At 44.5% G+C, this 25223-nt stretch overlaps 1 protein-coding gene across 12 annotated transcripts in view; it reads left to right on the top strand.

The window, feature by feature from the left end:
• Positions 1 to 25223, top strand: part of ryr1b (ryanodine receptor 1b (skeletal)) — a 61734-nt gene that overhangs the window by 29488 nt on the left and 7023 nt on the right. The window contains exons 37-94 of one of the 12 annotated variants that reach the window (XM_034603452.1): positions 81 to 632; positions 737 to 937; positions 1119 to 1230; positions 1342 to 1485; positions 1765 to 2038; positions 2198 to 2315; positions 2435 to 2567; positions 2666 to 2760; positions 2850 to 2985; positions 3062 to 3245; positions 3354 to 3465; positions 3588 to 3708; positions 3797 to 3966; positions 4062 to 4282; positions 4399 to 4489; positions 4724 to 4864; positions 4950 to 5113; positions 5658 to 5736; positions 5838 to 5927; positions 6069 to 6209; positions 6350 to 6427; positions 6506 to 6581; positions 6661 to 6784; positions 7087 to 7202; positions 7306 to 7373; positions 7896 to 8017; positions 8283 to 8332; positions 9190 to 9250; positions 9394 to 9520; positions 9607 to 9715; positions 9796 to 9877; positions 10025 to 10155; positions 10251 to 10571; positions 10702 to 10942; positions 11285 to 11372; positions 11471 to 11563; positions 11973 to 11987; positions 13457 to 13627; positions 13802 to 13861; positions 13963 to 14097; positions 14241 to 14353; positions 14454 to 14550; positions 14641 to 14747; positions 14844 to 14895; positions 15025 to 15087; positions 17511 to 17610; positions 17934 to 18013; positions 18105 to 18181; positions 18321 to 18394; positions 18800 to 18817; positions 21522 to 21602; positions 21840 to 21928; positions 22011 to 22139; positions 22230 to 22334; positions 22535 to 22540; positions 23607 to 23636; positions 24961 to 24990; positions 25112 to 25193. In XM_034603452.1, coding sequence (XP_034459343.1) covers positions 81 to 632; positions 737 to 937; positions 1119 to 1230; positions 1342 to 1485; positions 1765 to 2038; positions 2198 to 2315; positions 2435 to 2567; positions 2666 to 2760; positions 2850 to 2985; positions 3062 to 3245; positions 3354 to 3465; positions 3588 to 3708; positions 3797 to 3966; positions 4062 to 4282; positions 4399 to 4489; positions 4724 to 4864; positions 4950 to 5113; positions 5658 to 5736; positions 5838 to 5927; positions 6069 to 6209; positions 6350 to 6427; positions 6506 to 6581; positions 6661 to 6784; positions 7087 to 7202; positions 7306 to 7373; positions 7896 to 8017; positions 8283 to 8332; positions 9190 to 9250; positions 9394 to 9520; positions 9607 to 9715; positions 9796 to 9877; positions 10025 to 10155; positions 10251 to 10571; positions 10702 to 10942; positions 11285 to 11372; positions 11471 to 11563; positions 11973 to 11987; positions 13457 to 13627; positions 13802 to 13861; positions 13963 to 14097; positions 14241 to 14353; positions 14454 to 14550; positions 14641 to 14747; positions 14844 to 14895; positions 15025 to 15087; positions 17511 to 17610; positions 17934 to 18013; positions 18105 to 18181; positions 18321 to 18394; positions 18800 to 18817; positions 21522 to 21602; positions 21840 to 21928; positions 22011 to 22139; positions 22230 to 22334; positions 22535 to 22540; positions 23607 to 23636; positions 24961 to 24990; positions 25112 to 25193 — 6880 coding nt within the window. Of the gene's footprint in view, positions 1 to 80; positions 633 to 736; positions 938 to 1118; positions 1231 to 1341; positions 1486 to 1764; positions 2039 to 2197; positions 2316 to 2434; positions 2568 to 2665; positions 2761 to 2849; positions 2986 to 3061; positions 3246 to 3353; positions 3466 to 3587; positions 3709 to 3796; positions 3967 to 4061; positions 4283 to 4398; positions 4490 to 4723; positions 4865 to 4949; positions 5114 to 5657; positions 5737 to 5837; positions 5928 to 6068; positions 6210 to 6349; positions 6428 to 6505; positions 6582 to 6660; positions 6785 to 7086; positions 7203 to 7305; positions 7374 to 7895; positions 8018 to 8282; positions 8333 to 9189; positions 9251 to 9393; positions 9521 to 9606; positions 9716 to 9795; positions 9878 to 10024; positions 10156 to 10250; positions 10572 to 10701; positions 10943 to 11284; positions 11373 to 11470; positions 11564 to 11972; positions 11988 to 13456; positions 13628 to 13801; positions 13862 to 13962; positions 14098 to 14240; positions 14354 to 14453; positions 14551 to 14640; positions 14748 to 14843; positions 14896 to 15024; positions 15106 to 17510; positions 17611 to 17933; positions 18014 to 18104; positions 18182 to 18320; positions 18395 to 18799; positions 18818 to 21521; positions 21603 to 21839; positions 21929 to 22010; positions 22140 to 22229; positions 22335 to 22534; positions 22541 to 23606; positions 23637 to 24960; positions 24991 to 25111; positions 25194 to 25223 lie in introns of all 12 variants that reach the window. The other 11 variants (XM_034603450.1, XM_034603454.1, XM_034603455.1 and 8 more) reach the window with 11 other exon arrangements.

Raw genomic sequence — 25223 nt, 5'->3', positions numbered from 1 at the left:
CAGGACAAAAAACACTGCTTTTGTGCAAAATGCTTTAACATTTCCGATACCTTTCACTTATTTTGATCTTTCCTCCACAGGACCTGAAGACCAGGGCGATTAGCATGTTAACAGAAGCTGTGCTTGATGGTAGCCAGGCCATGCGCGATCCAGTAGGAGGCAGTGTGGAGTTTCACTTCGTCCCCATCCTGAAACTGATTAGTACGCTGCTCATTATGGGCATCTTCAACGACGAGGACACCAAGCACATCCTCAAGATGATCGACCCCAATGTTTTCAGGGGAAAGGAAGAGGGGGAGGAGGAGGGAGAGAAAGCTGAGGAGGGTGGAGCTGATGGAGGAGAAGGTGAGAAGGCAAAGGAGGAGGATGTGGATGAAGAGGCTGAACTCGAGGACGAAGGGGTCGGCGAGGAGGACGAGGAGCTGAAAGACGAAGAGAAAACTGAACATGAGGGCGCAGAGGAAGGAGAAGAGGGCGAGAAGGAGGGCAAGGCCTTAGTACAAAAAGTTGATGGAGAGAAGGCAGAGGAGGAGAAGGAGGCGGAGGCAGTGGAGGCAGAAGCAAAAGAAGAAGAGGAGGGTCTGGATGAAGGATTACTACAGATGAAGCTGCCAGAGTCCGTCAAACTGCAGGTCACTCTCCATTTATACAGTTTAATTTGATATTTACTTTACAGAATTCACATCCTTAAATATCAAACTATATATTTTAAACTCGTGTTTCTGTCTTTTCTCAGATGTGCACACTGCTGCAGTACTTCTGCGACTGCGAGCTGCGACACAGAGTTGAAGCCATTGTGGCGTATTCAGACCAGTTCGTCCAAGATGTCCAGGGAAACCAGCGTATTCGTTATAACCTGCTGATGAGAGCCTTCACCATGTCGGCTGCTGAGACCGCACGCAGGACCCGCGAATTCCGCTCTCCCCCACAAGACCAGGTCAGAATTATACTCATTTTTTACTAGTAACCCTCTTCAGAATTAGCAATTATGTCAACCCTCATGTCTTTTGAAAGTGAGAACTGAATTGATAAGGACAGAGGAACAGTTTTTGGGATATCTCACATTTATCATGGAGAAAACGCTTTGTGTAAATCCTGCTGTGTTCCTCCTCATCAAGGTTCTTTTGCTGACCAACTTTAAACACGGTCCAGAGATTGAGGAATGTCCAGTACCGGAGGAGGTGCGAGACACTTTGGGAGAGTTCCACAACGACCTCCTGCTTCACTGCGGTGAGACATTCTTTATGGATCTGGTGGATTTTTATAATATACAGATGTGAATATTCAAGTTTTATTTTACATTTGGGATTTTAAGGCAGTGTTCACATTGCACACATATAGGAATACATATTGAGGAGGAGGCAGAAGAGGAGGAGGTGGACACATCACTGAGTGGCCGACTCCTCAGTCTGGTGGACAAGATCAGGAGCCTGCGCAAGAAGAAGGAGGAGGAACAGCCAGAGGCTGATGAGGATTCAAAACCTGGTGAGATTAACAACCAATTTATCTGTGAACTTGATTTGTCAAGCATGCACATTCCATGTTACAGATATAAGTATTCTTTATCCAGCATAAAATAATAAGTGAACTGATTTTGAAGAATGAGTCAAATGTAAAGCTGCAATATTCATAAAAAAAAGATATTCTCTGACTGTACAGAGCTTATAAAACAGATGCTTCTGTCTAAAACATATGCAAAACTGATCCTTTATAAATTTAAAGATTGATATAATTGATGAAACTCTTTTTTTGTGCTTTACCAAGGCACCCTCCAGGAACTGATCTCCCACACCATGATCCACTGGGCCCAGGAGTCGTTCATCCAGAACCCGGAGCTGGTGCGTCTGATGTTCAGTCTGCTCCACCGGCAGTACGACGGCCTGGGCGAGCTGATCCGAGCGCTGCCCAAAGCCTACGCCATCAACGCCGTGTCTGTCCAGGACACCATGGATCTGCTGGAGTGTTTGGGGCAGATTCGCTCGCTGCTCATCGTCCAGATGGGACCAGAGGAAGAGCGGCTCATGATCCAGAGCATCGGGTCAGTGTGTGGGTGGAGCTGTGCACGCTGTAAAAAAAAAATACACGAGGGATGTGATGTTGATATTCTATTATCCTGTCAATTATAGATTTATTATTATTATGCTCATTTTAGTTATTCTGTAATTGTTGTCTAATGTTTTCTGAAACACATTTCCAGGAACATCATGAACAACAAGGTGTTCTACCAGCACCCTAATCTGATGAGAGCTCTCGGGATGCACGAGACCGTCATGGAGGTGATGGTCAACGTGTTGGGAGGAGGAGGAGACTCGAAGGTGACTCACAGGATTCTGTTTGTTTAGTTTATTCAGTCCAATCACTCCAATTGACTTAATTGTTAAGTCTTCACCAGTGCACAGTACTAATGTACGTGTGTTTACTTTTTCCTCTCCAGGAGATTCGATTCCCTCAAATGGTGACGAACTGCTGTCGGTTCCTGTGTTACTTCTGTCGTATCAGCCGACAGAACCAGCGCTCCATGTTCGACCATCTCAGCTACCTTCTACAGAACAGCGGCATTGGCCTGGGTCAGTATCAGCCAAATATCTTCATTCTGTATATTTATTTTTTCCCTCACAGCATGAAAACCCCAGAAAACCCCATTTTGTTTATTTTCCATGTGCAGGTATGCGCGGGTCCACACCTCTGGATGTGGCTGCTGCTTCCTGCATCGACAACAACGAGCTGGCCTTGGCTTTGCAAGAGCAGGACCTGGAAATGGTTTGTGAACATTTCAAATGTCAAGACAGAAAAAAGCCACGAGCGAGTCGAGTTAACTCTTTATCTTCTAACCTCTGCTGGTGATGTAGGTGGTGACATACTTGGCGGGCTGCGGACTGCAGATGTGTCCAATGCTCCTGTCTAAGGGATACCCGGACATTGGCTGGAACCCCGGTGGAGGAGAGCGATACCTGGATTTCCTCCGCTTTGCTGTCTTTGTCAATGGTCAGCCCCGGCTTCAAATGAGCTTCATTAGTAACGACCTGTGAGCAACGTTTTCTAACATTTGCACTCCTCGCAGGAGAGAGCGTGGAGGAGAACGCCAACGTTGTGGTGCGTCTGCTTATCCGTCGCCCCGAGTGCTTCGGCCCGGCCCTGAGAGGAGAGGGGGGCAACGGTCTGCTGGCCGCCATGGAGGAGGCCATCAAGATCTCAGAGGATCCAGCAAGGGACGGACCGACTGTCAAGAAAGACAGACGCTTCATGTAAGTGACGGTGGAGAAGGTTTGACACATCACACCCACTGTGAACTGTCCATGTCCACGTTTCTGGGAGCTCACAGGAAGTGTAAAAGATGTTTTCTTGATTGGCAGGTTCGGTGGTGAGGAGCAGCATGAGGAGAACCGCTTGCATCTGGGAAACGCCATCATGTCCTTCTACTCGGCCCTTATTGATCTGCTTGGCCGCTGCGCCCCCGAGATGCATGTGAGTGGAATATGGCTTTTTCACACCATTAATTTCTCTGGAGCCTCCAGCAGCAGAGGTCACGGAGGTTGCTGATGAGCAGGGGTGAGTTTACAGTATGTCGTAAATGTTTATATCTGCAGCTGATCCAAGCAGGAAAGGGTGAAGCTCTAAGAATCAGGGCCATCCTGAGATCTCTGGTGCCCATAGAGGATCTGGTGGGAGTCATCAGCTTGGCTGTGCAGATTCCTGCCTATGGCAAAGGTTAGATACAACGTTGAGATCATGTATGAACATCTGAAAATGTTTCGGCATTCTCCTGCATATTTAATTTTGTCTGTCCAAACCACAGATGGACAGATTATTGAGCCCAAGATGTCCGCCAGCTTTGTGCCTGACCACAAGGCGTCCATGGTGCTGTTCCTCGACAGAGTGTACGGCATCGATAACCAGGAGTTCTTGCTTCACGTTCTGGAGGTTGGCTTCCTGCCGGACATGAGAGCGGCAGCTTCTCTGGACACGGTGAGCAGGGAACGACACAGACGTCAAGTAAAACAGACTTCTGTCATCTCCTGCAATTAGTGTAACAGTTTGTCTGTCTTCTTCTCTGGATGTAGTTGGCATTCAGTACAACCGAAATGGCCTTGGCGCTGAACCGCTACCTCTGTTCGGCGGTTCTGCCCCTGCTCACCAAGTGCGCCCCGTTGTTTGCCGGGACGGACCACCGGGCCATCATGATCGACTCCATGCTCCACACCATCTACCGTCTGTCTCGTGGCCGAGCCCTGACCAAGGCTCAGAGGGACGTCATCGAGGAGTGCCTCATGTCGCTCTGCAAGTCAGTGACCAAACCAATCTCCTCCTACATCTTATCTCTTTGTCACGAGAAAGATCAAACGAGAATCGCGTGAGAGACACAGAAAACAAAACAGTTTTATAATTTCTCACTCACAGGTACCTCCGGCCCTCCATGCTGCAGCATCTGCTCAGACGGCTGGTGTTTGACGTGCCCATCCTCAATGAATATGCCAAGATGCCTCTCAAGGTTTGCTTCTATTTGTTTGATATTTCCTACATTTTACAGTAAAAGAAAATGAAACAGAATAGATAAGTATGTCAACAGTAAAAATAAATGTCACATGCTGCTATCAGTTTAAATATTATGGCATATTATGGGTAGTAGAGGTGAGATTATGCCCCAAAATTGATTGTTGTATTTACCATTAAGTTGCAGTATATTCTGATTTAATTACTCACTTCTGTCCTTTTGTCATTTCAGCTGCTGACCAATCACTATGAGCGCTGTTGGAAGTATTACTGCTTGCCTAACGGATGGGCTAATTTCGGGGTGACCTCGGAGGAAGAGCTGCATCTCTCTCGTAAACTCTTCTGGGGAATCTTTGAATCTCTGGCACACAAGGTGAGTGACGAGACCTTCGGAGCGTCACCCGGTTGAAGCTCAGGCCGTTTGTTAAAGCGACTCCTCCGATGTTTTCTGACTCTAGAAATATGACGCCGAGCTGTTCAAGATCGCCATGCCCTGCCTCTGTGCGATAGCTGGAGCCATCCCCCCCGACTACGTGGACGCCACCTACTCCTCTCACGTGGAGAAAAAGGCCTCTGTGGACGCTGAGGGCAACTTTGATCCCAAACCAGTGGAGACCACCAAGTGAGATCATGGTCCAGTATCAGTCCAGTACAACAGGAACATACAGAAACACAACGAGAAACCTCATTATAATAGTCTTTAATGCACAATATACCATAATTAATGCTTTTTGAAGATTGTTTTTATTATGAAAACTAATTTATTTAACAGTTAATAGTGAAATATTGTCAGTTTAGATACAGATAGGCTTTAGTGTCCTAAGCACTTGTAGAGAATAATTATTTTTTATCTTTTAACGTTACCACAAGCTGATAAAGATATTTAAAGTATAAGTTATAATATGTCACAATTCTAAAGTGTCTAAACATAACTGGACCTTATATATTTTGTTGATTTGTGTATTTACATTATCTAAAAATGTTTCCAACAATGTTCAAACCAATAGAAATCCCCAGATTTATTCAGTTTTATTTGACTTTCGTCGCCTTTTCATTGCAACCTGGTCTTGTGTGATTGCTTTGAGGGAGAGACCCCCCGGCAGCCGAAGTTGCACTTTGTATGTTTACCAGTTTGCAGTGTTAACTGGGAGAAAATGTCTCCACAGCACCATCATCCCCGAGAGGCTGGATACCTTCGTCAACAAGTATGCGGAGCACACTCACGACAAATGGGCCTTTGAAAAGGTCAGTTTTACAAATTGTAAACGACGTCCATGTTTTTTTTTCTGATTTGATATCGTCAGCGTTGTTTGATGATTGTCTCAATTGTTAAATCAATTTTTCAGATTCAGAACAACTGGACCTATGGAGAGTTGTTAGATGACAACGCCAAGACTCACCCGATGCTCCGGCCGTACAAAACCTTCTCTGAAAAGGTCATTATCACTCATCCCCTTAAACAGAGCTATAATTGCACACTGTAAACTGTAACTAAGCTCTTTTTATTTTTATTTTTTCATTTTTATTCAGCCTGAATGTATTGTTAACCTTTAAATCCCTTTCTCTCCGTTTCTCAGGACAAGGAGATCTATCGTTGGCCCATCAAAGAATCCGTCAAAGCCATGCTGGCCTGGGAGTGGACCCTGGAGAAAGCTTGGGATGGCGAGGCAGAGGCGGAGAAGAAGCCCACCACACGCAAGATCTCCCAGACTGCTCAGGTACAAGAGAGAGGAGGGAATTCTCGTTTTTGAGAAATCCTGCTGCCTCGCTTACGAGTTCTGAGAACCTCCTGGAGTCATTCAGAGATCCTCAATCCTCACACGGAGAGTAACTGTTCCCCTGTGTTTACTGTCTTCAGGCCACTTATGATCCCAGTCATGGCTACAACCCTCAACCAGTAGACATCACAGCGATGGCCCTGTCCAGGGAGTTGCAGGTATGTGTCCTTCTCTCACTAATCTGTGCTCATTATTCAGGAACGTGACCGATGGATTCTCTCACCCTCTCTGTGCAGTCTATGTCTGAACAGCTGGCTGAGAACTATCACAACACCTGGGGCAGGAAGAAGAAGTTAGAGCTGCAGGCCAAAGGTGAGAGGTTCTCTCTACTCCACACCGGTGCATGTTGACAGGCTGCAGGCTTTTGAAAAACGATTTGTGCTCCTGTCAGGCGGCGCCAGCCATCCACTGCTCGTTCCGTACGACACTCTGACGGCTAAGGAGAAGGCCCGGGACAGAGAGAAGGCCCAGGACATGCTCAAGTTCCTCCAGCTCAATGGATACGCTGTGACGAGGTAGGTGGGACATTTCAACATCTCAGATTCAGTTTAGACGGATTTGTGCTTCCTCTGAACTTCAAACTTTGTGTCCAACCATTTCAATAACTTTCTGAAAACGACAAGTTGATATTCACACCGACTTCACAGCTTGATTGGCCACTTTTACAAATGTGAGAGAGGAGAGCAGGTCGGCCTCTCACGTCACCATCCACTGAACTAAAAACATTTATATTCGTATCCATATTCATATTCATATCGCCCACAGTTCTGATTATCTGTTTATTTATTCATTTTTCTCCATCCTCTCTCCATCCCAGGGGCATGAAGGACATGGAGCAAGACATTTCCTCCATCGAGAAGCGTTTCGCTTACGGTTTCCTCCAGAAGCTTCTGAAGTGGATGGACATCGCGCAGGAGTTCATTGCTCATCTCGGTACTGTGGTTTCAGAAAGACAAAGGCTTCTCGTGGTCAAACGTACTCCAGGGTGGCAGAACGCACCATTTGAATAAGAGGTGACGTTTCTTTTCGTTCACAGAGGCCGTGGTCAGCAGTGGTAGAGTGGAGAAGTCACCTCATGAACAGGAGATCAAATTCTTTGCTAAGGTGAGATACCCGATGTGTTGTTGGGTTTTATTCTTGCCTTTTCTTCACTGGGGGAGTCAGAGGACTTGGGTTGTGACAGAATCTCACCTGCTTGGGTCCATTTTTGCAAACCCACACTCGCACACACACCCACAAAGCTCCGTACTGCACACATCAGATGGGAAATGGCCTCTTTGTCCTCCTGGTGGTCGTTGAGTTGTGATCTTGGAAAATGATCTGTCAGACAACGTGTCCAGTCGAAGGTGTTGACATAGGCTCTCGCGATAAAACAAATTATTGCAGCTGATCAGGCTTCATATGAGCTAATTTAGATGTTAAAATTATTATTTTAAATTCAAATTTCTCCAAACAATTCTGTCCTTTAGTTCTCACCTGCTGCCTGCCACCATCTTTACCCATACTTATACATTTATATAAATATATGTTCTACCCATTACACAGCTTTGTGGAGGATGCCTGACCTGGTGCGGGACTCGTATCAAAGTAATGCTTTTTGTTTTTTTTATTGGATTATTATTACAGATTCTATTACCGCTGATAAATCAGTACTACAAGAACCACTGCCTGTACTTCCTCTCCACGCCTGCGAAGGTCCTGGGCAGTGGAGGCCACTCCTCCAATAAGGAGAAGGAGATGATTGCGAGGTAAGTGCAATGAACGTTGATTTCAGAAGAATCGTGTGACTTCACCGTGTCCCTCTCCCTCAGTGCAGTACTCTCATGTGTCAGTGTCCGTCCTCTCCCTCCTCCACGTCTCTCCATCTCTCTCCTGTTGTGGAAATATCCTTCATTTCCCGTGACCTCCCTTTTGCTTTCTGTGTCACTTCAAACATCTTTCCTTCCCTGTTATCTGCCCCCCCCCCCCCTCTCTCTCTCCCTCCCTTTTTCCTCTTTTCTCCTCTGACCTCAGTATCTTCTGTAAGTTGGCTGCTTTGGTGAGACACAGAGTTTCTCTTTTTGGTAAGGAACCTGCATGGTGGCGTTACGCCCTGTCACCATCTCTGTCCCTCTCCATCTGTCTTACTCTTCAGTTTCCTTCTTTCTTCCTCCAGATCTTCATCCTCCTTTCCACCCTCTCATTCACGTACTAATCAGCGTCGTATCACAGATTTATTTCATCTCTCTCTCTCTCCTCGTCACCGAATCTCCACGTCTAACGCTTCTCTCTCTCTCCAGCTCAGCTTCTGCTTGGCCTTGTTGTATTTCTGCGATCGGGTGTTTTTAAAAAGTGTCTTTGGTCTTGAATTCAGATTGTTACTCACAAACTGGGAGTGATTTGAGCATGAATGTCTGCAGTGGTGTCGGGTATCTACAGATTTGTATTGTGTTGTTTACGTGATGCGTCCTCAGCCTGGCTTATACGAAGCACTACATGCTCTTCATTCTCCGTCCCCCTCTCACCACCCTGTGTTTTTGAATAGTCAGACACTCTTATGTATCCTGTGGTCACAAGACACTGGCAAGCACGTAACACTGAGTCCGTGCCCTTTAGCCTGACCAGTATGAAGGTCAAAGTGCACCACTGTAACTGTAATATTGCACTTTGGTCAATTTCAAGCTGGAAAAATGTGTTATTGGTCTTTTTACAGAAAATATAGCCCCTGGTTCAACTATACTATAAGTACCTGTTTGAGATGCCTCAGTTATGTAACATACATCTTGTGTGATTTGTGAAAGTAGATGGTTTTCATGTGATTTTGTTTTTTGTCATGTCTTCTAACACATTCGACTGTAACTGTTGGTTTTCTGCTTTTTAAAGTTGCTTCTCAGTAATTTGTTTTTTTTTAAAGAACACGTCTTTGTTGTGCTGTTTTCAGGAACGGATGCGGGCGCCGTGGTGAACTGTCTGCACATCCTCTCACGATCGCTGGACGCCAGGTACCTCACCGTCCTTCCACATCACCCCCCCCCCCCCCCCCCCCCCCCCCGGTCACTCCCTAAAGCAGACACAACATATAGAAATAAAATTCTGACGTTAGCCGTCTTTTATTTTACTTTTTCTCGTGTCTGACCTTTTTAAGGACTGTGATGAAATCGGGCCCTGAGATCGTGAAGGCCGGTCTGCGTCAGTTCTTTGAGAGCGCTGCAGACGACATAGAGAAGATGGTGGAGAACCTAAAACTGGGCAAAGTGTCCAGTAGAAACCAGGTCAGAGACGCAGCCACACAGCTTTGTGTTTAATCCGTCGTTTTTATTTTTCACTTATACCTGTGTTTTCCTGTTTGTTCCTGTAGGTTAAAGGTGTGTCCCAGAACATCAACTACACCACCAACGCTCTGCTGCCGGTCCTCACGTCGCTGTTCGACCACATCGCCCAGCACCAGTTCGGAGATGACGTCATGAGTGAGTGAAGTGCTTCTCTCTCCTTCATCTTTTGACCGACTCAAAGCTAATGCAACAACCTCTCTTCTCCTCATCCTCAGTGGACGACTTGCAGATATCCTGCTATCGTTTGATGTGCAGTATCTACTCTCTGGGCACAGTGAAGACTCCACATGCAGAGAAGTGAGTAAAGACCAATCTGTCCTCGGAGGAATTCAGAGGCAAAGCTTTTAACAGGAAAACAGTCAATGAGTTCTTTCAAAGAACGATTGTGCATTGATTTGTATTTGATTTTACATGGATTTGATTTGACGTTTTTCTCCTGTAAAGGCAGCGACCAGCTCTTGGCGAGTGTTTGGCCCATTTAGCAGCTGCAATGCCCGTCGCCTTCCTTGAGCCTGAACTCAATGAGTTCAACACGTTCTCTGTTTACACCACTAAGACGCCCCGAGAGCGAAACAGTGCGTTTTACTATCTTCTACCATTTTATTTTACATGTGTGACATTATAAGAATCGTTTTTTTATATTTAAAACTCACTTTTCTCCCTCCTCAAGTTCTGGGTCTTCCCAGCCAAGTGGAGGAGCTGTGCACCGACATCCCCGGGCTGGAGATCCTGATGAAGGAAATCAACGACCTCTCTGAGTCCGGCGCTCGCTACACAGAAATGCCCCATGTGATCGAGATCACGCTGCCAATGCTGTGTAACTATCTCCCCCGCTGGTGGGAGAGGGGCCTGGAGAACTTCCCCGAGCAGGACGGCCAGCTCTGCACCTCTGTCACCTCCGAGCAGCTCAACCAGCTGCTGGGAAGCATTATGAAGATTGTGGTTAACAACCTGGGTATCGATGAGGCCTCCTGGATGAAGAGATTGGCAGGTGAGCGATAGGACAGAAGAAGGCTCTCAGGTTATGTCCGACATTCTCACATTCTGTGTATCTAATATTTGGAGACTCTGAACCTTCTTACAACCTCTGAACCGACTGTCGCCTCCTGTCTATCGTCCAGTGTTCGCCCAGCCCATCGTCAGCAGGGCCAAACCAGAGATGCTGAAGTCTCACTTCATTCCCACCATGGAGAAGCTGAAGAAGCGTTCAGGGAAAGTAGTGGCTGAGGAGGATCAGCTGCGGATGGAGGGCAAGATCGAGGTGGACAGTGAGAATGGGACCATCCGGGATGAGTTTGCTGTGCTGTGTCGGGACCTGTACGCTCTGTACCCGCTGCTCATCCGCTACGTGGACAACAACAGGTAGTGATTCTGAAAGGTTTCAAACTTTAAAACAGCAGTGACTGTTCTGAGTGATTTACAATCAGTGAGTTCGATGGACACATGATTAGGGTAACACCAACTTATTCAAGCACGACCAGCTATGACAGTGAAATGAGGAGTTAACATAAAGTCTTTGTTTTATAAAGATAAAGTTTAAAGATAATTCCGTTCCCATCTGTCATAAGCCTTCTCAGCATCTCAGGATATACATACTACATTTTAATTTTGTGTTTGCAAACAGAAAGTAAAATGCTTGATACAATAGCTGAAACTTGGCTCAGACTCTTAATCAGCTTCTGTCACCGCTGTGTGTGTCTGCAGAGCGAGGTGGCTGACGTGTCCAGATCCAGATGCAGAGGAACTGTTCAGGATGGTGGGAGAGGTCTTCATCTTCTGGTCCAAATCTCACGTGAGTTTCCTGCTGTCCAGGCTCGTCTCTGGTTTTCTGTTTTTGTTATTTTCACGTCGCTGTTTTCCTACATTTTCCCTCGTGTTTCTTTATTCCAGAACTTCAAGAGGGAGGAGCAGAACTTCGTGGTGATGAACGAGATCAACAACATGTCCTTCCTGACCGCTGACAGTAAGAGCAAGATGAGCAAGGTGAGAGTGGACCAGCGCACAAACGTCCAAGTTAAAACATGGCTTCATACTTATTAAGAGGTTTTTATTCACTTACTAGAGCTGTAACTCATTAAGAAACTAAACTCCAATAATAATATTTCACTAACACCATCCATTTCCAGCAGGGAAAGATTCAACCCCTCTTGATTTATAATTTCCTCTCTTTCCCTTAAGTTGCTATGGATAAGAATGTCAGGTATAATGCAAATAGTAATACTATTGTTATAGATATTAAGAATTTTACAGTAATAGGCCATTACATAAATAATAAATCCTTTTCCAGGACAATGTAAGTGGCAGATTACGTAGCGTTCAGGCAGTGGTAGGAGTGTCGCTAACTGTGTTCTCTCCTTATATCCTGTGTCGGTGTTGGACGCTGGGCCACTAGCCCGGAGATGGAGAGGTTAGACTGTGTTTGTGCACGAGCGCTGTGCTGACCGCATGGCACCCTGAGTTAGGGAGGCGTTTCATCAAGCTCTCCCACCGACTGCCGCTGCTCTTACACACAGGCCCCAGTCACACACACACACATGCACACACACACATACACACACACACACAAACACACAACAACAGGGTAATGAAGGTCGAAGGAAACATTGTGTCACGTAGGTTTGGTTGAAAAAGCTTTTGTTAGGAACGTGTCGTGTGAGTGGGACATATCTGCGATGAGTAATACTGAGTGTGTGTGTTTGTGTGTGTGTGTGTATTAGAGATGTGTCTTTATATGCTTTTATGTGTGTTTGTACGTGTGTGAGTAGGGGTCCGGAGCGGCTTGATGAAAGGTCCTTGCTGTAGGTTGTAGTGGCCTGAAAGGACTCATGGCGCTCGGTTGAGCATCTCGCCGAGCGCCATCACTCTGTTTCTGTTTGATTGATGAACACTTTGCCTTTAGATGGTCCCGGTCGGATACAGCCGCGGAGCTACTGTTTCCATCTGTGGTTTGGAAATGTTGTCGTATGACGCTTGGATTTTTTCTGTCGTGGTAAAGATTCCTGCGCTGGGGGGGGGACTCTTCTCTTTACAACCCTAAAAAAAGTCACATCATCCTTTTTACCGCTGCCTTTAGCTCTGCTTGTTCCGTCTGTAGCACACGTAGCTGAGGCGAGCTCCACATCACCAGGCAGCTGTCATCATATTTACTAACTGGACTCCATGTCTAATTCATTGACACCATTAAATTGTTAAAATCATTCAGTATCTAATCAGTGTTTGATGTTTTCTTTTTTTTAACGTGGTCGCTGTAAGAGGAATAAGGAAAACCTCCTCTCCGTGGCGATCAGCCGAGCATTACTGAAGAGAGTTTCTGTTGACTGATCATCACGACGCCTCTCTCTGCCCACACACACACACACACGCACACACACACACACACACACACGCACACGCACACACACACACACACACACTGGGGGCAGAGTGGGCGCGGTGAGGCCAGACAACAGTCGGTAATGAGCCCTGGCCGCCTCAGGACAGGAGTGTGTGAGAAGAGCTCCAGGGCGACGGAGCTGACCCCATAGACTTGTGCTGCTGTGTATGCTGGACAGGATGTGCCCCTGTGCTACTGGCCACCGCTCTACTAACAGTGAGGCTGCGATGTGTGCGAAGACTGTAGCAATAAAAACTTGGAAAACCACAGGTTGAGGTTTCCAAGGAACTGTAGTTGTTGGTCTGTCGTCATCTGAGGTGCAGTTATTTTTGCTTAGCTGTTGATTCAGTGTCTCAGCATGTTATTGCATTAAAATGTCCTTTTTAAGTAGTTTTTTCTTCACCCCCTCTTTGTTGAAGATCCTCAAAAGCCTCTAGGGATCCTAAGATATTTTCTGAAAAGATGTGTGAGGCTGTGAATGGAGCTTCTCTTTCTTCCTCTAGTCCGGCGGCTCGGAGCAGGAGCGCACAAAGAAGAAGCGTCGGGGCGATCGCTACTCGGTGCAGACCTCCCTTATTGTCGCAGCTCTGAAGAAGTTGCTTCCCATCGGACTGAACATGTGCTCTCCTGCCGACCAGGAGCTCATCAACCTCGCGAAGATCAGATACTCACTGGTACTGTGATGCGTTTCGAGGCCAACCCATTGACCACACTGGGTCCAGATAGATTGTTTTAGTATATTGATATATAATAGAATTTGTTAAGAGTGTGAAATGCTTGTCAATTCTGTTTGTTTGTCATTAATGAATAAGTCTATTATGTGAATCTTTGTGGTTTTGTACCTGTAGAAAGACACAGATGAAGAGGTGAGAGAGTTCCTGCACAACAACCTGCATCTTCAGGGCAAGGTGAGTAGATCTTTTAATTGTTTTACAGGTTAAAAACACAAATTCCCCTGATAATATCTTTACATGGGTTATGCATACATGTATGTGTCCCTCTGTCTCAGGTGGAGGACCCTGCCATGCGCTGGCAGATGTCTCTCTACAAGGAAATGTCTGGAAAGGCTGAAGATGCAGAGGACCCTGAGAAGGTGGTCAAAAGGGTTCAGGAGGTGTCTGCTGTCCTGTACCACATTGAGGTGGTGAGTGTAGACACAAACACAACTCAACACAAGTGACATACAAATACAAGGTGTGGGCTGGTAGTCGCAGCGTAATTAGGAGAAAAGCTGTGGACATATTCTGAGCAGGGATTTGTTGTGCTGATATCTTCTCCTTTCTTCAGACGGAGCATCCCTTCAAGTCAAAGAAGATGGTTTGGCACAAGCTGCTGTCCAAACAGCGCCGCAGGGCGGTGGTGGCCTGTTTCAGGATGACGCCGCTCTACAACATCCCCAAGTAATCGTTTTGTTCTTTATCTTCAAAAACAATATGTAATAGAGTCTGAAGAGTTTACATGAGCCTCACTTATTATGTCGATCGGCTTCTTGTCTCACAGGCACAGAGCAACCAACATGTTTTTGGATGCGTACAAGCGCAACTGGTTAGAGACCGAGGGTTACTCGTTTGAGGACAAGATGATTGACGACTTATCAGTGAGTCCGCCTTGCTTTATTTCAATGTGCAATTGATTTTGACGGCCCCCTCGGCTTTTTATCCCAATTCATGTCATCTCTAACAATTAGAAAGCCTTGGAGGAAGAGGAGGAAGAGGAGGAGGAGACAGAGACAAAGCCCGACCCCCTTCATCAGCTGATTCTTCATTTCAGCCGCACGGCTCTGACGGAAAAGACGTAAGAGCCACTCGCAGCTCCGTCCGCGGCGCAGCCCTGTGACCTGTTCTCCGGCGAGACTCGTTGATTCCTGTGTTTTATGTCGTCTCGTTACAGAAAACTTGACGTCGACCATCTCTATATGTCATATGCTGATATTATGGCAAAGGTAAGACGATCATCTCATCCCTTCTCTGTCCCTTCGTGCAAACATTACGCTTTGTTTATTACGCAAATCTTTGTGAGACTATGAAATGTCCTCGCCCTCAGTCCCTGACTTTGTGTCGTCTCCCTGCAGAGCTGCCACATTGGTGAGGAGGACGAAGGGGGAGAACAGGAAGGGGAGGAGGCAGCCTTTGAGGTGCAACAGACAGAGATGGTATGGGGGGACCAGGGGAAGGGGCACAGGGGAGTCAGCGGAGAAGCAGCTCCCGACACGAGTGACCACACCACTCTATCACACTCGGCACACCCCCCCACCACCATCAGATCTTTGCCACGACATTTCTCTTTCTCTCTCTTCCTGGCTTTTCCTCGTTCACTCACACCACTTGTCTCCTTCCTGCTCTGGTGGACTGACCTGTGCATGCCTTTGCTGGACTCCGCCCCACCAGTCCACTCGGCGTTTCGGACTCGAATTTGTTCTAGTCTCTAAAATTGCATGACTTGAGTGCAGAGAGATGGTGCAGCTAAAGACAACAAAATGAAAAACACCAGGTCAAAACAAACCACTGATGTTTGGGTCGCTGTTTGATTTCGGAATCACAATTTCCAATCCTGATTTCCCAGCATCATTTAATCTTCATCTGTTACAGCAGCAGTTCAATAAATAGACGTATATTGAGGTTTTGGCTGTTTACCCAAGAAAGTTTTTGTTTCGCTTTCTTTAACATGTGGAGATATGAGCAGAGGGAGGCTTCCCCCCCGAGCGTCTTTAAAGTTCTTAAGAGTTTTCAAAAGTTAAATATATTATCGCATCAGTTATTTGTCCAAAAACATGTTCAAACATCCAAACATTACTTTTTTAGCTGTGTTTCTTAACTATAATGAAGCATTTATGCAGCTAGACATTAAATATGGAGTGAGAGATCAGTAGTAAATCAACTCCTTAGTCTGATTTAGTTATTTGAATGAAGATCTAAATGGTTTGTTTTGCTCAAAGTCCAGGTTTGGACACTGTGATGTTGCAGCTATAGATCCACGGCTTTTTCCTGGAGGGCAGCATCACCCGTCTGCACGGCAGGAATCTCTCCAGAGAGTTTGGTGTTTTTATTTTTTATAACCAATTGAAGATTATTACTATTTCTTTTTTTTTTTTTTTGCACAGAAATGTGATGCTGCCACCCAAGACCGAACTGAGAAAGCTATACTTTGGGAAACTTTGATAATCGGGGTTTCTTTAACAGTAGAACCAGCTCTCTTGTGCTGACCTAATGCATCTGTGATCGGACCTGCACCCCCCCTTCCTTGACTTACACCCCCCTCCTGTACTCACCTTGCTAATCGGGCCGCGTTTCACTGTATTCGCCTGATAACAACTGACAAGTAACTGACTTTTGTTTGTCTTTACTTTGAATCGGAGAACAAGTCTCCCTCTCTGTGCTCACGAACAGTAAAAGCCTGCACAGTCAGCCGTACATGCACCGTCCCCCACCACAAACACACACTCATGCAAGCATACGATCACACACACACACACATTCATCCAGACAAACTCACACGCAACTCTCTTTTTTTCCCACTCATCCCGAAGACTGCGACCAGAGAAGAAGCTGCTCCGTAACTTTTTTAAAACACAATCAGGCTGATTGGGGAGGGGGGGGGGGCGGAGGGAGGGGTAGACCAGTTGTGGGTGGCTGTGGGGGGGGGCTCTGTGCATGGTGTGCAGTGGGTGGGTGACTTCTAACCTCTTTTGTCAACAGGATGACCGCTCGTATCACTTTTACTACGACAACTGAAACAAAGGAAATAAGTTGCACAGCAGTTAATTAGCATATTGTATTTAGTACAACGTAGTTTTACATCACACAGTTTAACTGTTTTAATAATTTAAAATCTTCATATCATATTGTATATTAACAAAAAGTAAACAATATCTTCATAAACACGATAAATAATATCATTACATTTTGTTAAAGTTGTTCAAACTGGAAAAAGTTTTCTAGAAAGTGTAATTCTTTTCAAGTCAAATAGCAAATGTAGAACTTTAATTGTCAATATCCCAACATTGATATTTTGCTTAAAGTAAATACAAAATTATAATCGTACAGCGACTTCGCAGGAGTAAATCAACTCTTAAACTCTTAAAGTAAAGAATATGCAAAGTGAATTAAAGTAAATGCATTTCCCTCGGACAGGAGCCACATGACACTGTTGCAGGCAGCGTGACTGCAGCTCGTCACTATGTGGTTCTGTTGTAAGCAGTCGCATGCTGTAAGTGTTGCTCAGAAAACTACGGTTCTTCGTCAGAAGAGTGTGTGACGTGTGTGACGTGTGTGACGTGTGTGTCGTGTGTGACGTGTGTGACGTGTGTGACGTGTGTGTCGTGCTCTGGGAAATAAATGTTTGCTGCTATCGAATGTTTGCTGCCTCGAGAAGACGTCGACCGCTGGAATAACGATCACCACTAATCCACGTCGTGTTCCAATGGAAGAGACTGTGCGTCCGTACACATGTTTGTGTATGTGTGAGTGTGTGTGTGTCTGAGTGTGTGTGTGTGCGTGTGGGGGGCAGTGCAGACTGTTTGCAGGGTTACAGCCGTGTCCCTCTTGCTCTCCTCCACAGGAAAAGGAGACGGAGAAACAGAGGCTTCTGTACCAGCAGTCCCGTCTACACAACCGTGGGGCTGCGGAGATGGTGCTGCAGATGATCAGTGCCTGCAAAGGTAGCTGCTAACCCCCACACACACACACACACACACACACACACACACACACACACACACACACACACACACACACACACACACACACACACACTGGCAGACAGATCAGACTCATACCGGCTAAAAACAACATTGTTCGGTCTTTATGAAGAGAAATGATGCATGTGTGTGTTTGCATGTGGAGCAGGAAGTAAGATCCGAATCCCACAGATACCAGGGGTGACACAGATTTGACATGCATTGCTAAAATATCAATTGTGATGGTGGAGATGGTCTATTAAATTAAAAGTTTCCCATACAACTGACGTCTGCACTTGTTTCAGGCGAACCTGGAGCCATGGTTTCTTCTACTCTCAAACTGGGAATCTCCATCCTCAATGGAGGCAACAGTGACGTACAGCAGGTAAACTAAGTCTAGGCAGTTATATTTCTACATCTCACAGTCTAACCCCAGTGTGACTGATGATCCTAAATCTTTTTCCGTCTGTGTGCAGAGGATGCTGGATTATCTGAAGGATAAAAAGGACGTGGGATTCTTCCTGAGCGTTCAGGCTCTGATGCAGACCTGCAGGTTCGTGATGAACTCACATGCAACGTGTTTTTTAGTTTTTCACCTTTCCTGAGTTTGAATTACTTACGAGTCTTGTTTAAACTGGAAGTAGAGATCGTTAAAGTGACTTAAAGTGACTGTGAGTGTTTGGTGTTGACAGCGTTTTGGATCTGAATGCGTTTGAGAGACAAAACAAGGCTGAAGGACTTGGGATGGTTTCAGAGGAAGGCACCAGTGAGTATGACGGACAGCTTCCTACTGTCACACACACATTTACACACACACACACTTCACTTGATTTTGTATTTGTAGTTGTATTGTGTAGTGTGTTATTGTGTTATTGTGTGTGTGTCTGTGTGTGCCTGTGTGTGTCTGTGTGTGTCTCTGTGTGTCTGTATGTGCCTGTGTGTGCCTGGTTGCAGGTATGTTGTGTGTGTCGAGTGTTTAGAGCCGTGGCAGCATTTTGACTGATGTTTGAAACTGTTGATCGTCCACTGACAGCCATGAGATGTTTGGACTCACTCTCTTTGTCTCTCTCTCTCTCTCTCTCTCCCCCACACCTCGTTCACTTTGCCCATTTCATTTACCCCCCCCCCACGTCGCCCCCACTCATCTATTTGCTGCTCTTGCGGTTCTCAGATAAGAAGCTAGAACGTGGTAAATGAAACTCTGCTGTCAAACCTTCTCTCCCTCCTCCTCCTCCTCCTCCTCCTCCTCCTCCTCCTCCCTCTGTCTCTCTTCGCTCTCAGTCATCACCTCACTAGTCTTCTCCTTGCTGTGGACTTAATATGCATTTCATTTCACACTCAAGGAACAAGTGAAATCTGACTTTACAGTCACTTCCTCTTGTGTTACATCGTATAAAAGAAGCCAGGCGTCGATGCACATGCTGCTGAAGTTACAGTCACACATTGCGTCTCTGCCCCTTTTTCCCTCGGGAAGTGATTGTAAAGTTAGACTTTTGTCCTTGAGTGTTTTCATCACAGATCTACTGTAACTCTGACAACGCAGTCAATGCCAAGGCGGTAACTCTTCCTCTCTCACAAGTAGAGCTGCACCGACCCTGTGTCCTTCAAATGTCTGAAATGAATTGCAGTAGGAAAAATCTCTGAGCCCGGGTTCGATTCCAGCCTGTGGCCCTTTTGCTGCGTGTCGTCCCACCATTCTCTGTCCGTCCCTCTGTCCCCCTTTCCCAACTAGACTCTCCCTCCGGTCCAATAAAGCCATTAAAAGCCTCCAGTTGCTTCACCCACTACAATATCTGTGTAAAGCCACTGCATACAAATCTCAATGCGTCTTGAGATGTTATAATGCGATGAAGATGTGTCCACATAATGTGACTAAGGACCGAATACTCCACATTTATTAATTTGATTATTCCTTAAGTATGATAGTATATTCAGAATATTGTCTTTGGGTTTAAATCTAAATATCGGTGTCCATGTGAACAGTCGTTGTTCAGAACAGGTTTCAACCATCACAAGTGGCCAGTGTAAGTTTGTCTGTTGACCCCTCACATTAAGATGCGTCCTGACTCTGGGTGGGTTCAGATCTGAACTCAGCCCCGACCTCTTGATCAGATCCCTCAGGACAGATGTAAATACGAGGCGTGGACGGGGGTCACATTTTCCGTAATGTGAGATGTAGTCGTGCAAAGTGATGCACTCACATGACCTGTAGTCTTGTCTTTTGCTCCCATAATAACCAGTTGACTCTGTTGTATGTGGCCCTTTGCTTCCTACAGATATGGGATATCATTTAACCTTCGTCTCTATGGTTACACATTCCAGCCCCGACTCTTTTTGTCGTTACTTCTGAGCATGTTTGTGCATTTTTGAGAAACACAAGTTGTTTTTTTGGAACTTGTCCCGACCCGAAGGCACTTTTGAAGGCATGTTCATAGAAATCTGTAAAATGTTTATTTTCTGATGAATGGGATTATAAATATTTAAGTGAAAACACACGTAAAAAGCCGAGCTGTCATTCTTTAGCTCCACAACTAGACAACTACAGGCTCTAACTCACACAATCTGCATTTTCCCAGCATCCGACATACGTCAGTGTGTGTTTTTATTTATCTCCCATTCTCTCAGCTCACTGGAGTTTGCAGAGTTCAGTAGATCTGTCCTGCATGTCTGTGTGTCTTCACCTTGTCTCTGTGCTCACCGTCACACTCGTGTCCTCTGTGTTATTCTGTGTACGTACATATCTGTTTTTCCACTTGTGAACTGTGTCTTCATTTATCCGTGTATTTTTTAAATGTGATGTGACCTGTTTTCAAAAAGTATTTGGAGAAACAAACAGTGGTAAGGTTTTGTGGGGGGGGGGGGGGGGGGGGGGAGCCAGAGGAAAGAAGCCTGGAGTCCCGTCCGGCTCCTGTTGACACACGGACAGAGACTCTTTGTTTTTTAACTAACATGTTCAAATGAAAGAAGACAAAGTCTGAGGTGATGTAACACGTTCACTGTTTTTGTTTCACGCTTCTTCACAGACACACGCATAGCGCAGAACATACTACATACATGTGCCCCAAACAATGTACCACTCACTGGTCGATACGAGTTTTGTTCAGAATATTTGCTTAATATTTACTACTACACGTTTCACTTCACTGGAGCAGTTTGCAGTGTTCAATTAAAATTCATTTATCACCATTTCACCAGTGTTGATTTTAATTAACACAGATTCATTAGTCTAATATTAAAATAACATTTAATCCTTCTTAACAAGTCTGATTCACATTTATTTTTTAAAAACACAATAAAAACGTTGAGATGAAAATACTTTTAACTTATTTTTTTCAATGAAAGATTCCATGTTTTCATAGTTATGCATTTCAATGGGAAAAATACGTTTAACTCGTTGTCTCTGAAAAGCACAATTATTTCATTTAATGGCCACAAATCTGATTGGACCTAAAATAGCTTTAATGACTTGTTAAGATGGATTTTCTAACCAGTGTGTTATTTTATTGCTTTGACCTTCCTGTTCCTTTCCGTGAATAAATAAAAATCAATAAAAAGTTTTTAATGCAAGGAGCTAGGACACATATCTTTTTTTATATACTACACCTATAAACTTCTATTTTTATCCTATTCTTGTTTTAGGCTGCTGTGATAAACGGGATTATCTCTCTATCTGTCTATGATAAGAAGACAGTGTTAAGACTGATGAGCAAAGTGATTCAGGAGAAACTTTAAAAAAGTGAAATAGCAGCAGAGTAGCTTTGTTCACTGGTGTTTTCCTTTAACACACCTAATCCTCTGTGCTGGTTTCCATTGTAACTGTGTTTTCTAACGGAATAAAAACTTTTCATTTTTTGCACAGACTCATTTGCATTTGTTCTCCTTCCTCTGTCCAGATGAGAAAGTGATGGCAGACGATGAGTTTACATGTGACCTCTTCCGCTTCCTGCAGCTTCTCTGCGAGGGTCACAATAACGGTGAGTCACTGGGGGGGGGGGGGGGGGGGGGGCTGTCTCTTCTCTGCACATCAGGATGGTTTAATGTCCAGCAGAGACAAAGGCAATGAACCACTGATTTATTATCCTCTACCTGAGTTGTTAAGTAGACGTTTGACTGTTGGGACATTCTGCCTTTATGTTTGTACTAGATTTGAAGTATTTATACTATTTGAATTGTTGAAAACTATATTTTTCAATCTTGTTTTCTGTGATCAGATTTTCAGAATTACCTGAGAACTCAGACAGGCAGCACCACCACCATCAACATCATCATCTGCACTGTGGACTACCTGCTGCGACTGCAGGTCCCTGTCTCACACTGAATCAACACTAACTCCAGGTTCCTCAACGTTATACATTAACATCCTGAACTCCTTCTGTCTGCAGGAGTCCATCAGTGACTTCTACTGGTACTACTCAGGGAAAGACATCATGGATGAGCCTGGCAAGAGGAACTTCTCCAAAGCCATGACTGTGGCCAAGCAGGTCTTCAACAGCTTGACTGAGTACATCCAGGTAAGAAGGTCTCACCTCAGCTCGTGTGCAGGGAAACAAAGACACTAGTATCTCCCACAGCTCTAACTTTCCACCTCTCGTCACCATCAGGGTCCCTGTACTGGAAACCAGCAGTCACTGGCCCACAGCAGGTTGTGGGACGCTGTCGTCGGCTTCCTGCACGTCTTCGCTCACATGATGATGAAACTCGCTCAGGTGAGAAACATCCTAACAAACGCACACTTAGTATTTGTGTCGCTGTGCATTTACATTATTTCATTTCTGGGATCGTCTCTGTAGAATCTATAATTCTCTGTGAATTATAAAACACATTTTTAAAAAACATATTTTTTCTTCACGTTTCCACGTTGAGTTTTGACTAATCTTGTGAACTGTCTCTCTCATGGTTCCTGCAGAGTAAAGTATGTATTTATTTGATTATTCTTTGTCTTCTTTTCAATCAAACTGTTGTTTTTGTTTACTTCTTTTTTTAGTTTAACCAGCTTTCTTCCTCTTTCCTCTGTCAGATTGTTTCTGCCTCTTTACTGAGATATTTTACATGATGTGTATATGTACATGTATAAGTATACGTATTTACACAACATTGTACTTGTTGGCTTAAATCCATATAATATTAGAAATTACACAATATGGGCTCAAACTATTTAAAGGCAATTATGTAATAATTCATTGACACAGTTCTGTTAAAGGTCCTAAAAGCTTCTTGACTTTCTGCACGAGCGTCTAACTCCAGTAAAGACGGCGGAAACAGTCTGATTCAAAAACTTAGTCCGTCTGAAAACGATCAGTCTTCATTTTTCTTCCTTTGATTCTATTTTTTTATTATTTGACACCTTCTGATTCTGTATAAAAACCTCTAATCCTACTCACCTAATTAATTTGAATATCGTCTCCCTTCGTACTGACCAGTGCTGAGGTTTGATTGTGCGTTTGCTTTGTGTGTCTGTGACCTGTTTGACCTAACAGTGTTTCCTCCTGCTCTAACTGTGTGTGATGTTTGCTACTGATGCTGCAGTTAAAAAAAAAAGACATTTTTGTATTTTTATATCTTGTAATATGTTTTTTATGGGATCTCTTTTTAAAAATAGAAAGAATAACTTTTACAAGAGTTTGTACAAGATGAGTTGTGGTCATATTAGTTTAAAAATGATTTGTTATTCATTATTTATATCATCTATTACTATTTACTTTATCACAAATCAGCCACAGCATTAAAGCTTGTAAGTGGCAATTTAAAACCACTCCGACCTGTTTTAATGGATAAAATATCTTGTATCTATTTGTAATCAGGTGTTGGTCTGATAATTATAATTTTGAAGATGTGGGGAGACGACAGCAGTTGCAGTTCTTTATAATGAAAGAAATATTTTCCATTAAATACAAAAATGAAGTAAAAATGTTGTTGATGACATTTTTATTCTGGTGTGTAACCCCCCCCCCCCCCCCCCCCCCCCCCCCCCCCGTTAGATGCACCCCGACCCTGGACAACGAAACGGCGTAAGATTCTGTGTCTCTCTGCGATTATCAATTATCATCCCATTTAATATCCCACCATGCTTTTCTCCCGAGGGGCTCACACTTCACCATGTTGTTTAATCCACAGTTTAACAACCGGCTTCACCCCCCCCCCCCTCCTTCCCTTTGTGTATTTCATCTGCAGCAACTCACGGCTTCTCTTTGCATTCGCCAGGTTCACCAGCTTTTCACGTTTTTTGTTTTTTCTAACAAGCCATGTATTCAGTTAGAGTAGTTAAAGTGTACAGCAGGTAGAAACACTGCATGTTCAGACAGATTCAACATATTAATCAAGTATAAATATGCTTTAGGAATTTGTGAGAGTATTTGGGCCATTACCAGGAAAGAAAATCTGAGATTACAAGAATACAGTAGATATTTTAGGCTCTGTGTGGTTTTACCAGTCGCCTGCATTAAAATGAGGAAGTTGGATTCTCCTGTTAAGTTATATTTAAGCACAAGTTTAATAAATAACTAAATACTTCAGCACTTCGGAGAAACTTGTCTCTTTTGTGGAGGAGAAATGTTTGGAAGTTCGACTGTGAAGCTTTTGTTTTGTCACATCTACGTCTACATGTTTATTGTTTTTTTTAATATTTTCTCAAGAAACAATCACATTGATTCAGGATTTTTGGATCCCGAAGGCGAGCATGTGTTCTCCTTGCTGCTTATTTCCTAAAATACTGTTTTCTTTATTGTCGTAATAGGATTTGAGCCTTTTTCTCATTAAAGTTAATGAGACATTCTCAAAATCCTAAAAAAAATTCTTCAATATGGCTTTAACACGCTAGAAACTTTGACATTTTTTGGTTTTATTTCAAAACTAATATATAAGAATGTATTTGAACTTGTAGAGTCCATTCAAAAGATTATTGAATGATTGATTTAAACATCTCGCTTTGCCTTTGTTCATTCAGCAGCTTGTTGTTTATGTTTTGCTGTTTCTTTTGAAAGTTTCCTCTGTGACTTCCCTCCGGCTCGTGACACTTGCCTGAGCTGACGTCCCGTTTCCTCTAGATCTCCACCAGCCTGACAACCACTTTATTCTCTTGTTATCTGCTGGTGCAGGTCTTCAGGAGCGCTAAGATCAGCGTCTCCCAATACCTCTATGTCTTCATCGCTCCTGTGCTGCAGACACTTTTCCTGATAAAGGAGAAAAGGCAGAGCTGTCTAGCACGGCGCGTCCCCTCCCCGCCCCCCCCATTTTATACCTGTCCTCCAGTGTGTGTCCTGCTCTCCATCACATAGAGTGTTACTGTTTACCATGTTAAAAATGCATATTCTCTATTTAACAATGCAAACCCAGGATCATTTCTGGAGTAGAGCCCATTCTGAGGTAGCGTCTCTTCAACGTTTTATGTCTCAAGAGCTGAAACACACATGCTCTCATGTCTGTCCACATCCTAAGAATATTGTTTTCTCTACTGTCTTGTTTGTGTTTGGGGGCGATTTCGCAGGATTCCAGTCAGATTGGGCTGTTGAAGGAACTGTTGGATTTGCAGAAAGACATGGTCGTGATGCTTCTGTCTTTGCTTGAAGGTATGAAGTCCGATGACGCGCTTGCTCTTT

The sequence above is a fragment of the Hippoglossus hippoglossus genome, chromosome 13 (assembly GCF_009819705.1).
Source record: "Hippoglossus hippoglossus isolate fHipHip1 chromosome 13, fHipHip1.pri, whole genome shotgun sequence".
Lineage (NCBI taxonomy): Eukaryota > Metazoa > Chordata > Actinopteri > Pleuronectiformes > Pleuronectidae > Hippoglossus > Hippoglossus hippoglossus.
The sequence above is the reverse complement of the archived record's forward strand: the minus strand, read 5'-3'. Positions and strand labels throughout refer to the sequence as shown.